This window comes from Phocoena phocoena, chromosome 12 (assembly GCF_963924675.1).
Source record: "Phocoena phocoena chromosome 12, mPhoPho1.1, whole genome shotgun sequence".
Lineage (NCBI taxonomy): Eukaryota > Metazoa > Chordata > Mammalia > Artiodactyla > Phocoenidae > Phocoena > Phocoena phocoena.
The window spans coordinates 26,763,643-26,779,320 of NC_089230.1; the positions used below are offsets into that span (position 1 = coordinate 26,763,643).

At 42.7% G+C, this 15,678-nt stretch overlaps 1 protein-coding gene across 1 annotated transcript in view; it reads left to right on the forward strand.

Annotated features, from left to right (window-relative positions):
- MAP3K5 (mitogen-activated protein kinase kinase kinase 5) overlaps positions 1-15,678 on the forward strand; it is a 216,462-nt gene that overhangs the window by 181,930 nt on the left and 18,854 nt on the right. The window contains exons 20-25 of the mRNA XM_065889145.1: positions 1,484-1,661; positions 2,377-2,397; positions 5,300-5,477; positions 5,568-5,736; positions 11,323-11,508; positions 14,872-14,977. Coding sequence (XP_065745217.1) covers positions 1,484-1,661; positions 2,377-2,397; positions 5,300-5,477; positions 5,568-5,736; positions 11,323-11,508; positions 14,872-14,977 — 838 coding nt within the window. The remainder of the gene's footprint in view (positions 1-1,483; positions 1,662-2,376; positions 2,398-5,299; positions 5,478-5,567; positions 5,737-11,322; positions 11,509-14,871; positions 14,978-15,678) is intronic.

The following is a 15,678-nucleotide window of genomic DNA, read 5'->3' on the forward strand; positions in this document are numbered from 1 at the left end:
AGTGTAACCAAACCTGAAAGAACAATGAGAGCTGCTCAGGGAGCTCCCTTTCTGGACCTGAATGGATGTCTTTCTCTTCTTGGCCAGTCTTTCAAGTTTTCACCAGTCTCTAGGACTTCACTCTGAAATGCTCCTCTGTTACCCACACGGTGCCGGGATTATTATACAACATGCTTTAGGTGAGATAGCATACTCTGGCACAGTTTGAATCCAGGCTCTGACACAGTCAAACTATTTGATGACTTTAGGTAAATTACTTAACCTTCTTGTGTCTCAGTTTCCTCATCTATAAAATGGGTATAAAAATAGTACCTATCTAATAAAAGGGCTTTGAGGAGTGGATAAGACAATATGTGCAAAGCACTTAGAACAGTGTCTGACACATAGTAAAGGCTTTATAATTATTACAGATAATTATATCTTATTATCTATATAATAATAAATTCATATAAGCTATTTAATAACAAAGAAGATTTCCTTAGGAAGTTTTCTCTATACTAAGTACATGAAAACATTACTGAAAAAAAATTAGAGTGACGTCAATGAGAAGAAAGTTCTCATTGTTATAGAAAAACTGTTTAATTTTAAGTATTTTTATTTATTTATTTTTATAAATTTATTTATTTTATTTATTTATTTTTGGTTGCATTGTGTCTTCATTGCTGCGCGGGCTTTCTCTAGTTACGGAGAGTGGAGGCTACTCTTCGTTGCGGTGTGCAGGCTTATTGTGGTGGCTTCTCTTATTGCAGAGCACGGGCTCTAGCCACGCGGGCTTCAGTAGTTGTGGCATGCAGGCTCAGTAGTTGTGGCTCACGGGTTCTAGTGTGCAGGCTCAGTAGTTGTGGCACATGGACTTAGGTGCTCCGTGGCATGTGGTAGCTCCCTGGACCAGGGCTCGAACCTGTGTCGCCTGCATTGGCAGGTAGATTTTTAACCACTGTGCCACCAGGGAAGTCCCAATTTTAAGTATTTTTAAATATCTCTTTTAATGTAGGCAATTTGAGACAGGGAAAACATTCACAAACCATGGCACAGGAGAAACAACATATGCTTTAAGCCAAACAAATGAAGGTTCAAATACCAGATCTGCCTTTTCATAAGCATATAACCTCACACCCGTGAGCCTCATTTTTCTCATTGCTGTAACAAGGATAATATTTAATCCACTGGGTTGCTGGGAGTATTCAGTGAATCTCATAAATGGAAAAGCCAAGCACAAAACTTTGAGGACTGAATTATTACTTTATAGTGCTGCCGTCTACTATCTTAAGCTAATTACTATGCCTGTGTCATTGATAAACTTACAAAAGTGCTCTGGAAACTTTCCATAACCTACAGAAAACAAGTCCTGTCTCACTTTGAGAAAAGCCATGAATTTGTAGTATATGATAAAGGAGCTTGTTGCATTAGGTGACCAGGTTATGCAACCCAGAGCCCATGGGATAAGATGGTCACTCAGAAGTCACGTTGTGCTGTGTCTTAGGTGGGAATGTTTAAAGTCCACCCGGAGATCCCAGAGTCCATGTCGGCAGAGGCCAAAGCGTTCATATTGAAATGTTTTGAACCAGACCCTGACAAGAGAGACTGTGCTAACGACTTGCTTATGGATGATTTCTTAAAAGTTTCAAGCAAAAAGAAAAAGACACAACCTAAGCTTTCAGGTATGTCGTTGCCTTGAAGGGGGTATAGGTCAGAGTCACTAAATCCTAAACTTTTAAGGTGAAAGATTTTTCCAGAAGTAAGCTAATTTGCTTAAAGACATCACTGAAAACTGGTCAGGAAGCAGTGTTACCATCAGTTTCACAAATGCTAGGGCCTCACACATAATAATCTTCCACCACATGGTTAGTAGGGAACTAGAATATAAGCATCTATATACTAGCATTGGTGATACAAAGATCAAAGTTAATGGGGTGAAATGTAGCCTTTTCAAGCTGAAACTCCAAATTACCACAGATGGGCTATAGGGCTATTACAGAGCTGTTAAACTTCTAAGCCATCTAGATAATATGCTCTTTCAATTTTAGGTAGTAGAAAATACTCGTTGCCTCTTAGAGGAGACTATCTTTCTGAATAATTAACCCCCCCTCAAAAAAAAAAAGGAGAAGATCGCCAGTTATAAATAAAATAGCAGTGTAAAAATATAAATTGTCTTTTTGCAATAATTTCCATAACTCATTTCAGAAAAAATAACAAGCAAATGATTTGTTTGTTGTTAGCATTTTGGGGGATTATGTGGGATGACATGGGCAGACTGAATGTCTGGAAAGGACATCAATCCCATTTCAAGCATTCACTTCATTTTTTGTTGATTTCTTAGTTTAACAACAAACCCAACGCATGCTTACGTTGCTGTGTTTGCTTTTCTTTCCACAGCTCTTTCAGCTGGATCGAATGGTGAGTTTAATTTTATATTGTCCATTGAGCTGAAGCTTGGTGCATCACAGTTAAGCTCTAGATTGCCTGTCAAAGAGCCTCATCCTCTCTGTTCCTTGCTTACATGGAGGGGCTCCTCTGGGTACTAAGGATGTGTGGCTGCAAGCCTGGCTGGGTTCCTTCCTTCAGAAAACCCCTCACCTTTCTCCTTCATGAGAGAGGCTTCCATTGTTCCTCCCTAAATGGAAGATGGTGACTGTTTTTGAAATCTTCAATTTGAGAGGAGTCCATCCTTTCTTATTGAGGAGCCAGTTGGCCACCTAATGGATTTCTTGTGGAAAATTTCAATGCCAGACACCTTCCTCTATCACCTTTGGCGTCCTATATTCTCTCTGGATTTAGTTGGTCAGGACAAGTTGTGATTTTTAATATTGGCCTTTGCAGATCATAACTAGGAAGGTAAATTTGCTCTAGGAAGATCAACTAATGCATTTCAAGGAACAGGAAAGAAATGACCATGGCTTTGGCTTTTCCTAAGTTGGATGAGCTGTTGATCACGTAGGCAGGGGGCTTAATTGTCCACTGTGAGCGTCGTGTGCATTCTCCCACAGGCCAGGGGCAGTCTTTGCAGGTTCCTTAAGGTTCCTTAAGGTGCCTCGGCCCGGAGAAGAGGCCCAGTAATTGGGGTTTCTTGGCCACAGCCTTTCCAGATTCCTCCATCAATTCTGAGAGTCAAGGAGAACTCTGTGAAGAGAAGCCCCTCCCTTTCTTCCTTTCTCCACAAGCAGCCTAGACGCTGGAAGGCAGTCACTGCGTTTCACAAGGTGGACCCGGGGTGCGCCACAGCCTCCCGACCAGCCTGTTTTTGGTGTCATAAAATGGGCACTGACTTTGGACTTAAGCAGAAGTTGATTCACTTTGGACTTAGTTGGAAGTTGGTTCTGATCCCAACTGAGCCACTTTCTAAATGTGTGACATGCAGCAATTTACTTGTTTCATCAGGCGTTCTATGTTGAGAACAGTACCTACTTCACAGATTTAGTTCTGAGAACAAAATAAAAAAATATATAGCAAAAGAGGCTGGAGCCATGCCCAGAAGCTCAATGCATGATAGCTTTATCCCTTCCATATGGGTCGGTTTTTGTTTTAGGAAACATTCTCGTCACGCACATATTTAAATTATGTGAACTCAGCTCTACACACTTGGCAAGAGAGAGCTAGAGAGAGAGAGTTTAAGCTGATAGTTTTGCCCACAAGCCCTCTCGGCGAGCATGTACCTTAGAACAAGCATGAGATGGAAGGTGTCCACCTGCTCAACTCTGGGTCCCCTTTCCCACACGCCCTCCCCCCTCTGCACTCAGGATGACTCAAGAGCATTTGGGACTCTGCTCTGACTTTAGAGTCTAACTGAAGATATTTTAGAATCTTGAGGGACTTCCTGGCAGTCCAGTGGTTAAGACTCTGCGCTTCCACTGCACGGGGCACGTGTTCAATCCCTGATTGGGGAACTAAGATCCCACGTGCTGCATGGCCAAAAAAAAAGATATTTTAGAATCTTAAGATTTTATAGAGTCAGAATTTAGAGGATGGGCGTTGGGGTCAGAGCTGGGTTCACGCATTAACTGGGGGACCTTGGAAATGACTTACCCTTAGTCACCTCATCTGTCCAGTGGATTCAGTTAGACAACCTGCCCATGGGTCTTTGTAACTATTAAAAATGATTACACGTGTGAGACGCTTAGCAACTGCCATAGGTGGTTATTATGACTATTATTGCTGATCCCTTCTCGCTGTGACCTGCCCATGCCCAGTGGCTCGTTTAGAATTGTAGACCACAGTCCAAAAGTCCCCTCTCCTTTTTTTTTTTTTTTTTTTTTTGCGGTACCGGACACGCAGGCTCAGCGGCCGTGGCTCACAGACCCAGCCGCTCCGCAGCATGTGGGATCTTCCCGGACCGGGGCACGAACCCGTGTCCCCTGCATCGGCAGGCGGACTCTCAACCACTGTGCCACCAGGGAAGCCCTCCCCTCTCCTTTTCCCAAAACCCCTCCTGTTCCTCCTCTCTCAGAACTTCTTCCAGGCCTCCTGAATTCTCTGGATGTTTTTTTATCTCCCAGTGACCCATCCCTTTCTGTTCTGCCCTCTTGGCCTGAGACATTGATATGCTTGATAAAGATGTTTCTGGCAAAAATTACTTATTTTAAAACCAGTATTTGACGAAATGTAGGCACCTCCTATTGTGCCAGTTCAGTCTCCATCAAAATAAAATAAAAACTTACATTTGTTATAGAATCATAATGTCTGAGAACTGGGAAAGACCTAAGAGATCATCTAGTCCATTAGTTTCCAAAATCTGTGTTTAGTAAAGAACCTTTTTTTTAATCTGAATCCTTAAGCAGAGCCCTGATATATGACTGAAAGAACATATTTGTTTCAGGAAAAACAGGGTTGGAACCTCTGTTCTAGAATCACAGAATCCTACTCACTCACCCCACCCAAGGCAGCCCCAAGAAACAGGTGAACCTTAAACTCCTGAGGCACACAGTGTACAAATTATGGATCTGGTCCTTTATTTTATAGCTATGAAAACTAAGACTCATAAATGACCTTCCAAATAGGAGGACAATAAAAACGAAGGGCTCAGAACCCGGAACTGCTGGGCCTGGTGCTTCCTCCAGTTTCACATCCCTGAGATCCTCCTTTCAGAGCCCAGAAGGCCCTTTCCTAGCCGACCCCCTGCATGGGTTACACTGAGCATTGGGAGGCACCGTGGTCCCACGACCAGCCTCTTACGAAGCGTAATTTTGCTACTCACTGAAACGAGACACCTGACAAATGATCTTGCTGTCTTTCAATAGGTGTGTCCATGTGTGCACGTTCTTAGAAGCATTAATCGTCTCCTTCCCCCTCTCGTGACACGCAGAGTATCTTAGGAGCATCTCCCTGCCAGTGCCTGTCCTGGTGGAGGACACCAGCAGTAGCAGTGAGTACGGCTCAGTTTCTCCAGACACGGAGTTAAAGGTGGATCCCTTCTCTTTCAAAACAAGAGCCAAGTCCTGCGGAGAAAAAGATGTCAAAGGAATACGGACGCTCTTTCTGGGGTAAAGACCTGGCTTGTTTTGGGTGAGAGAAGTATGTTGTGTGTCATTTTGTGAAGAAACTTGTGATTTGTGCTGTCTGAATTATTGCAGCATCCCTGACGAAAATTTTGAAGACCACAGCGCTCCACCTTCTCCTGAAGAAAAAGATTCCGGATTCTTTATGCTGAGGAAGGACAGTGAGAGACGGGCCACGCTTCACAGGATCCTGACGGAAGACCAAGACAAAGTTGTGAGAAACTTAATGGAATCTTTGGCTCAGGTAAAACCCCTCATGGAGACTTCATTTCCCCTATTTTAACAGTGTCATAACCACTTGGAACTGTCACACGTGATGTGAAGACATGAGGAAGCTGCTGCTCTCCTGATGATAAAACAAACCCACCCCAGGGATAGGCGGATCCCTAACACAGAAACTGCGTTTTTGAACATAAGCTATTTTTAAGTCAGCAGCAAAATTTTCATGTTGATGAAGTTCCAGCTGGTCCCTACACGCCTTTTCACCCTTCATTCATTTGTTTATTCATTCAATCAATAAACATGCACTGAGCCATGTGAATTGCTAATTCTGATATTAGCATGAGGGTACCTGCCATTAGCTTCTCTGAGTGTTTGGGAAACATCACAAATTCAACAGAGACCCCTGTGCTTGGAGGGCTACAATTAGATGGAAGGTGATGGGCAATAATAAGTAAATTATCTAGCGTGCCAGGAGGCCATTCGTGCTATGAAAAAACAAAGCTGGTCAGTCAAATTCTTTTTCCCTGATGTATTTGTTTGCTAAGTTGCCATAACAAAATACCTTAGACCCAGTAGCTTAAACAGAAATTTCTCTCTCACGATTCTGGAAACTGGAAGTTTAAAAGCAAGGTGTTGGCAGGTTTGGTTTCTCCTGAGGCCTCTTTCCTTGGCTTGCAGATGGCCGCTTTCTTGCTGTGTCCTCACCTGCCCTTTTTTGTCTGTGTGCCCCTGGTGTCTCTTCCTCTTCTTATAAGAACACTAATCCTATTGGATTTGGGCCTCACCCTTATGATCTCACTTAACCTTAATCACCTCCTAAAGACCCTGTCTCCAAGTACGGTCACATTGTGGGTTAAGGCTTAAAAACATGAATTGGGGGGTGGGAGGAATGGCACTGTTTCATCCATAATACCTGGGAAAATGTATTCCCTGGGATTCTGTTTACAGAAATGAGGAAGAATCCCCTCTGAACTCTGCCCCAGTGGAAATAGGGTTTCCCCCACCTCAGCTGTAGGTGATGCCTCCTGTGCCCGGAGCAGAAGCTCAGGCCCCCTGTGGGTGTAAACCTCCCAGACATGCTTGGCCCAGACATGACACTTGCATCCTCTTTCAGTTCTGTTGGCGTCAGGGACTTGTGTACCTGCTTTAGCACCTGTGGCCACCACCTGTCCCTCTCTGATCATTGTGGATGACACATAACTTCTTCCCTCCCTTCTGTCCTAGGAAAATAGCTGCAAAAATGGATGGAGCTGGAGGGATTGGGTCAAGTTTTAGTCTCAGTCTAGCAGTTTACCTGTTCTCAGCTTTTATTGGGATGTAAAGGGAGCCAGGCTCTTTCTCAGCTCTTGCTCTATAGCCCCTGCTTGTCTTTGTCTCCAGAACCCCACTAAGTTTCTCTGCTGATTCCATCGCCTTAGGAATTCTGTAATGTTCACATCGTTAGATCCCGTAGGAGGAGCTGAAAGGCCATGTGTGTGTCATCAGGGTCTCTGGGTACAGGGAGAACTGAAATTTCCAGGTTCTGGGAAAACTGACCTGGGTCCTTAAGGGAAGCTGCCTCCAGCGAGCAGGGACTCTGAGGCCCAGAAGGGAGGTGCTCTGGGGTGAGAGGCAGCCAGGCCTCTGAGTTGGAGGTAGAATGAGTGCTGAGGATGCCGTGTAAGAATCTGGAGAGCTGGAGGAGACAGAAGCAGTCTGGAACCTTTAGCTGTCACTCTTGCCTTTCTGTCTGTTTACTATGGTCATTCGAGGACTGAGAATCGGATGGCATAAGATAAGAAGGGGAATCAAGTTTAGACAGAACGAACAACTGGGCAGTAATTGGAGGTCACTCATTCAACAAATACTTATTGAGCATCTACTAGATGCTGGGGACACTATAGTGAGCAAAATAGAAAAAACATCTGCATCCCATTGAAGCTGACATTCTAGTGGAGGAAGAAAAGCAATAAAAACACAGTAAACATGTAGTTGAATATATAGTAACAAACATAGTTAAATATATAGTTATATGTTGCTACATACTATGTGTGTTACATATATGTTTCTCTATATGGTAAATATACAGTAATACTAGCAAACACTTTCTATGGGCCAGATGTTGTTCTTAGTATTTCCTGTGTCTCTACTCACTTAATCCTCTTGACAGTAGTCCTACAGCACTAGTTTTGTTAGTATCCTCATTTTGCAGATGAGGACACAGAGGCACAGAGTTGTTGAGTAACTCACCGAGGACATGTAAGTGATGGAGTCGGGATTTGAACACAGGCAGCCTGGCTCCAGGGTCTGTGCCGTCAAGTACCACACTGCTCTCCCCACTGCTACACCAGAGGGTGACACGTGCTGGGAGAAACATAAACCAGGGGAGAGGACAGGGCTTGGGTTGGGGGAGGGAATCACCAGCAGCCACTGTGGAATGAAGGCTTCTGTTTTAGGTCAGAAACACAGAACGCAGGGATTGCTTAAATCTCGTAATCATCCCCAATGAGTGTGCTTTTCTAATACAGAAAGTATCTGCTTGTTTGGGGGTTTTCTTTGTCTCCCTGCTGGACTGTAGATCCATCAGGGCAGGGACTGCCTTGGTTAGTGTCGTTGTCCCAGCCCTCAGCAAAGAACCTGGCAGATTTCATGACCATGCTGAAATTCTTAAATTTGGAGTTGGTTAATCCTATTCAAGTGTTTGTGACTCCCTAGTTTTTTAAGCACGCTTGCATGTTCTCTATAAAAGGAGAAAGGGGAGCTTCCCTGGTGGCGCAGTGGTTGAGAGTCCGCCTGCCGATGCAGGGGACACGGGTTCATGCCCCGGTCTGGGAAGATCCCACATGCCGCGGAGCGGCTGGGCCCGTGAGCCATGGCCACTGAGCCTGCGCGTCTGGAGCCTGTGCTCCGCAACGGGAGAGGCCACAACAGTGAGAGGCCCGCGTACTGCAAAAAAAAAGGAGAAAGGAAAGAAAAACTTAAAAGCGACTGTCAGAGGGCATGCCTCAGTGCACCAATATGAAGTGACCAGTGGGGACCAGAAGTGATTCTGAGGTCAGAATCACTTAGTAAATCTAGAATCGTCAAGGGATAGACAGGGTGCTTCTGACTGTACTGCTGGGGACTCTATGAACCCTTTCCTGTGGCATCCCATGGTGATCTTGTGATAGAGCAGGTTCTGCCCCAAGGTTACTGCTGGTTCATCCAGCTGATTGGGGCAATAGAAGGTAATGATTAGGAGCTTGGGTTCAGCCTCAACTTGACTTTGAGGCCTGGTTCCACCACATAAAGGCTGTGTGATTTGAGCAAGTTATTTAACCTCTCTGAGGTGAATTTCCTAATCCATAAAATAGAAGAAACAATGGTATTCACCTCACAGGGTTGCTATAAGGAGTAACTAAGATCATGAATCATTGAGATAATGATAGAACGTATTCCACAAATGTTAACTATTATTGTTATTATTATCATTATCAAGCAGGCTTATAACAGTTATCTAGTATCTTAAATTCTCTTCTACTACCAGATGGAAATAAGTCTTTTCATTGTATTAAATATTTCAATTAATAGATACATCTTTACAGTTAAGCCTACCCTTTAGAACAAGACTGAAAGGTAGATGTTAGTCAGGTCCTCAAAGCGGCCCATGAAAGCCCTTTCAATCTGTAACATCCTTCTGAAATCCACTCACCATTTTTAAGGAAGTTTAAGGGATAAAGAAGAGAGAGGCCCCTTTGCAGGAGAATCTGTGACGGTCCTCTGGGTGCTCAGGAAAGGCTCGCTGTCAGATGCTACTTTCTGATACTGAATCAGTCTCACCTGGTACCTAAGATGCTTGTTCATGAAGGCACATTAATGAGTGCACACGGGGAGGCAGGAGTGAGAACAGAAATAACCATTAGGTACGTGATGAAATATCCCAGACAGAAGAACATTTCCCAGGGTAGACTGCATTCCTTTGTAGGGCAGTGGCATCAAAAACCAGAAGCAGCATGCTTTTCTGTTGTGCAAACAAAGCTAATGTCCAAAAAATGATTGCTATTTAAACGGCTGGCAAACACGTAACTGCTTTTTCACTAAGATAAGCTTCCAATTTCTGAATAACTCACATCTCTCTTCTTGAACATATTTTCATGTTACTGTGATATTGCCTATGAATCTTTACTTTGGTTGAAATTTAGTTCGTGGTAAGAAAAGAAACAAAGTTTATAATTGTTCCCAGTCTGATTTTAAAATATTCCCTTAATGACAGTTTTCAAGCTTTTTAATATAATCTTTTCTCGTCAAAACATAAACATGAGAGGGAGCTCCCAAATGAAAATATATTGAGAGAAAGAACTTGATGGGACATTTCTCTTTTATTTTAATAGACTCCTAGAAATTGTAATTTTCACAGCCCAGCTGAGGAATTTAATTTTAATGATGCAATAACAAAATGTGCAATATGAGATAGAAATGAGCATAATAAAAATCCAGTTGTTCCTTAAAGTTAAATGAGGGTAAATAACATCCTACTATGTTTCCTTTAAGGAAGCAATGTTCCTTGCTCAAAGTAAAAAAAAAGGTTCAACTTGAGGGAGGGAATTTGTTTAAATATTGTATTTAATTTTTAATATGTGAAGTCATCCATTTGGTCCATTCTTATAGCTGATTGCCTTATCGGTGGGTAAGGAAAGGTTTCCCGGGTGGAGTCTGAAGCAAGCCCCTTTTGACTGCAAGGAATTGACGCACTTTAAGGGCAGTTGAAGGACTGGGGACATGTAGGCAGACACACGTAGCAATGAGGGAAGTGGCCTTTTCAGGTTAATTCCAACCACGGCGCCTAGCTGCGCCTCACACAGGCTGAAACTAGAGTGTGATTCCAAGGGCCTTCAAGCCCCAGGAGTCTGTACATCTCTCCTCTGGCTCGGTTGCTGTTGGCCCACTTGGTGTGCCATTGCTGTGTCCGTCCATTTCTCTCCCTACTGATCATCATTCTCTACTCAGTTGTTTCTGCTTCCTTCCTTCCTTATAACTGGATGTACTCTTGCCCCTATTTTATTATATATTTTTAAAGTTTTTTTGATGTGGACCATTTTTAAAGTCTTTACTGAATTTGTTACAATATTGCTTCTGTTTTATGTTTTGGTTTTTTGGCCATGAGGCATGTGGGATCTTAGCTCCCCGACCAGGGATTGAACCTGCACCCCTTGCATTGGAAGGCGAAGTCCTAACCACTGGACCGCCAGGGAAGTCCCATTGCCCCTATTTTATGACTTATCTCTCTGGGCAGACTTTGAGCCTGAGATCCTATGGCTGAATCTCTCTTTAGCTCCCAGTTAAAATTTCTGAGAGTGGGATCTTATGGCCCCAGCCTGTCCCTGTTTGGGCAGAGCTTTGTCTATCTGACTATAACATGACTGTTAGACAATGTATGGGGCAGGTGCCTTTCCTCCCAAAGTCTGATAATTTCTCTCTTTTTTTGCCAGGGAAGGAGCCATATAGTTCAAATATGGTCTTTCCCCTTAGCAGGGGGGCATTTCTAAGCCCAGTTCTTCTTGGCAGCGGCTGTGGGATGGCAGACCCATGGCTGATACATCCAGCACAGATACATCTGATCGACAGACAGATTATTGGTTATTATTCACAGGGGGCCGAAGAACCTAAACTAAAATGGGAGCACATCACAACCCTCGTCGCGAGCCTCGGAGAATTTGTGAGGTCCACTGACCGGAAGATCATAGCCACCACCCTGTCCAAGCTGAAGCTGGAGCTGGACTTTGACAGCCACGGCATTAGTCAAGTTCAGGTGGTGCTCTTCGGTTTTCAAGATGCTGTAAGTATGATATTTTGCCCATGTTTTCCCGCAGACTCCAGCCAAAATTAGTCAGAAAAATAGGATAAGAACATAAGTTTTTATCTTTTCTTTCTTTAATAATTTTGATCAATTCTGTTCTCTTTGGATCATAAATAAGTATGAGACGGTTGCCTGTCCGTGTGCCTCAAAGCACCAGATTTGTTGTTTGGTGTGTAATCTTGTATCTCCCCAGATTAGATACACATAAAATTGAACACCATGGAAAATAACAAAACTCACAAACATCTCCCATGGCTGCACTTTGTTCTTATGAAATCATGTAGTCAGCCACTATTTATTTTGATGATTTTAGCAACAGAGCACAGTTTAGTCCTGCACTTTCTAATTCTATATGAGACATGCCATCTAGTGGTCATTGAGAAAAATGTAACCGTACAGACAGGAACGATCGGTAATTTTTTTCCGCCCTGCTGTGGTTTCCATACAGAACATTTTAAACATACTTGTTTAATAAATATTCACTATTTCCTAGCCAGCAATGTACTTCAGAGCACAGGGCATCACTGGATGAAAATTAATTCACAGGATCTGGTGAGAGATCGCTGAGGATTCCTCTCTCTCATATTGAGTTGCTATGCAACACAGACTTGAAGCCAGTTTTCCAGAAGCCTGATTCAAACCATATGCGATATTCTTGAATGAGACTTGTTTGTGGAACCGTGTACCAAAAAAAGCCTGAGGTCCTTCCCGGAAGGCCCTTACGAGGTGTGGGAGACTGAAATAAGAGAGTTCTTAAGTGGCAGGGGGGGCGGATGGTGGTGGGATGAATGGGGAGATTGGGATTGACATGTATACGCTAATATGTATAAAACAGATAACTAATAAGAACCTGCTGTATAAAAAATAAATAAAATAAAATTCAAAAAAAAAGAGAGAGAGAGAGTTCTTGACAGTGCCTGTCGTGTGAATAGGGAAGCACTTTGCATAATTTTATTTAAATTCCCCAAACTGACTCACTCCTAATGTGTTTATTGCTCCTACATAGGCCATGTCTTGACAACTGCATTTGGTGCATCAAATGATCCCTGATTTAAAACCAAATTGTAATCCTTCAGTGGCCACTTGTGCTCTCAGGAGCTCTGTGTTAGCCTCTCAGTCTTGTGCTGTACTGTGGGCAGGGCAACGCTCCTGACTCGATTGGGGTCATGGAAAATGAGAGCAAAGCCTATCACTAATATTAAATGCTAAAGGCACACTCACTCTGTAACTAGCGAGCCCCAGCCATCTGCAAACCAAATGAAATAATTTAGTGACTTTGTACTTGCCTACACATTTGGCTTCCAGCCTAGAGACTGGAAGGCAAATAGGCAAGTAGAATTCAGATTGAGAGTGGGTAAGTTGTAATCCTGGGCCACAGGCCAGGTCTCCCTCTCTCTCTCTCTCTCTCTCTCACACACACACACACACACACACACACACACACCGTTCTTGCTCACTCACTGTCCAGGATGGGAATGAACCCAAAGAATGGGCCGGATATAATATACTGTTTAATGAAGGGCTATGAGAAGCTGGTCGTGGTGATAAAGGACCCCTCTTCCATTTACTATTTGTGACCCTCGAGAGAAATATTCTTAGTTACTAAATGTTATACCCGCATTTGTCAAATAAACAGGCAAGTCCTTTATGAAAGTACCAGGACAAAATCAGTCTGAAAGGACTTCCTAGAACAGGTGGGAACCTTGCAATGGTTCGCTTCCTTAGGAGCAACTATTCTGAGGAATTCCTCAGACAGACTGCCGTCTAAACTGGGGGATTTTGATGAAGGTGGACCAAGGGCAGGAATAAGCAACTGGAGCTCCAGCTTTTGGTGTGAGATTACAGCTAGGTCCCCTTCTCCCCAGCGTCTTCTTAGATCTCAAGTCAGAGCCCTGTTGGGAAAATAGCCTCTTTTCTTAGATGCCCGTGTCAACCAGAAATTAGTGGAGTTAACTCAAATTTTAGATAAGCCTCTCTTAGCCTTATGATAAAAGTTATTTTTAAAAAGGTAATGTGGGGACTTAGCTGGTGGTCCAGCAGTTAAGACTCCGTACTCCCAATGCAGGGGGCCCGGGTTTGATCCCTGGTCAGGGAACTAGATCCCACATGCATGCCACAACTAAGAACCCACATGCCGCAACTAAAGATCCCACATGTTGCAACTAAAGATCCCAGTGCAGCCGAATAAATAAATATTTTAAAAAATAAATAAATAAAAATTAAAAGGTAACGTGCACGGCTTATACATACAATGGAATATTATTCATCCTTATAAAGGAAGGAAGTTCTGACATATTACACTAAGTGAAATAAGCCAGACACAAAAATACTGTATGATTTCACTTATGTGAGATACCTTCAATAGTCAGATTCATAGACAGGAAGTGGAATGGTGGTTGTCAGGGGCTGGGTGGAGAGGGCAAGGGGAAATTGTTGTTTAATGGGTGTAGAGTTTCAGTTTTGCAAGGTGAAAAGAGTTCTGGAGATGGAAGGTGGTGATGCTTGCACAACAATGTGAATGTACTTAAGCCATTGAACTATATACATTTAACAATGGTTAAGATGGTAAATTTTATGTTATGTGTATTTTACCATAATTTTTAAAAAGAAAAAGAAAGGTAATGCATATATCTACTTCAGTGTCTACTTAAATATGTGAAATATAACTAGTCACTAAAAAAAGATAGCCTGACAACAAAGGTTTTTAATGTGAACAGCTTTTCTGGAAGAGTTTGGCAGATCATTCCCCCATTTAAAAAGGTATAAGCAACACACCATTGTAAAGCAATTATACTCCAGTAAAGATGTTAAAAAAATAAGATATAAGGAAGCGTGGGAAGGAAAACAAGGCGTGCACTGTGGCACATCTGTAGGTAGCATGTATGTACTCATATTCCCCCTTTACTGGTGTTTCCAAGTCACCAGCTGCAGCACTTGGTTGTGTTAAACAGCAGTTATAACGTTTAAGAATAGCAATTACTTTTATTTAAATCCCCTTGGACTCTTTTTTTCCTCCTTTACCGCTTCCACCATCCAATCTGCTGACATCGTGAAAGGCGGAAGCTACAGGTTCTGAGTCCCAAAGAGGCAACATTCCCATTTAACCCGATTGCCTTTCATTTAAGTGGTGTATCTCACTTGCTTACATGAGGGTCACCAAACTTCATTTTGAAGTGGCAATTTTGCATTTGTTTTCCGCTGACATAAAGAAATTATCCACCATTCAAGGTAAAGAAACCTTTTAGTTATTTTTGTTGATGGAATGTCGTCCAGATGTGTGCATCAGCTAGGTTATTTGCAATTAAATATTAAAGTAGACCAAATGTCACTCTCTTCCTCCAGGTCAATAAAGTTCTTCGGAATCATAATATCAAGCCACACTGGATGTTTGCCTTAGACAGTATCATCCGAAAGGCGGTGCAGACAGCCATTACCATTCTGGTTCCAGGTCAGAAATACTTAATTACTTGGTAAATATTTAGTGTTTGATATTTTCAATTACTGTTCATTATCATTTACGGTGTCTCCTCACTGTTTTTAAGACCAGGTTAACCTTTTTGTTTTAATCTTTCAATGCCACCAAATAATATTTATCTAGTGCATATAGTCTGAGCAATGGTACACCCAGCAAAACGTTTACTATGAATGAGGAAGACTTGCTTCCTTGTCTTTAAAGAGCATAGTTGGATATGAAGACAAAGAGAAAACTATACAGGTGACCCAAATACGTATGCATTTCAATATACAGATATCTGTGCCCACAAAACATATTCCCATGTCATCCTTTACCAGTGGTTCCCACACCTGCCAGTGCATTGAGTGATGTAATGAACTGTGTGATGTAAGGAGCTCTTTAAATTACAGCTTTCAGAGCTTCGTCCCGGACTGGGTGAGAATCTTCTGGGGATACAACCCAGGAACCTGATTTTCATCCAGCTTCCAGGTCATTTTGATACACAGCCAGGTTTAGAAATCACTGGGCTAGACAGGTCCCAGCTGTGTTTGCAGTGAGATACAAAAGGGGTAGTGTTCATGAAACCAGGTTTTATGGAGTAAGGGAGAGATGTATTCATATTCTAAGACAATCTTCCAAAGTGTTTTTTTTTTTTTTTTGCGGTACGCGGGCCTCTCACTGTTGTGGCCTCTCCC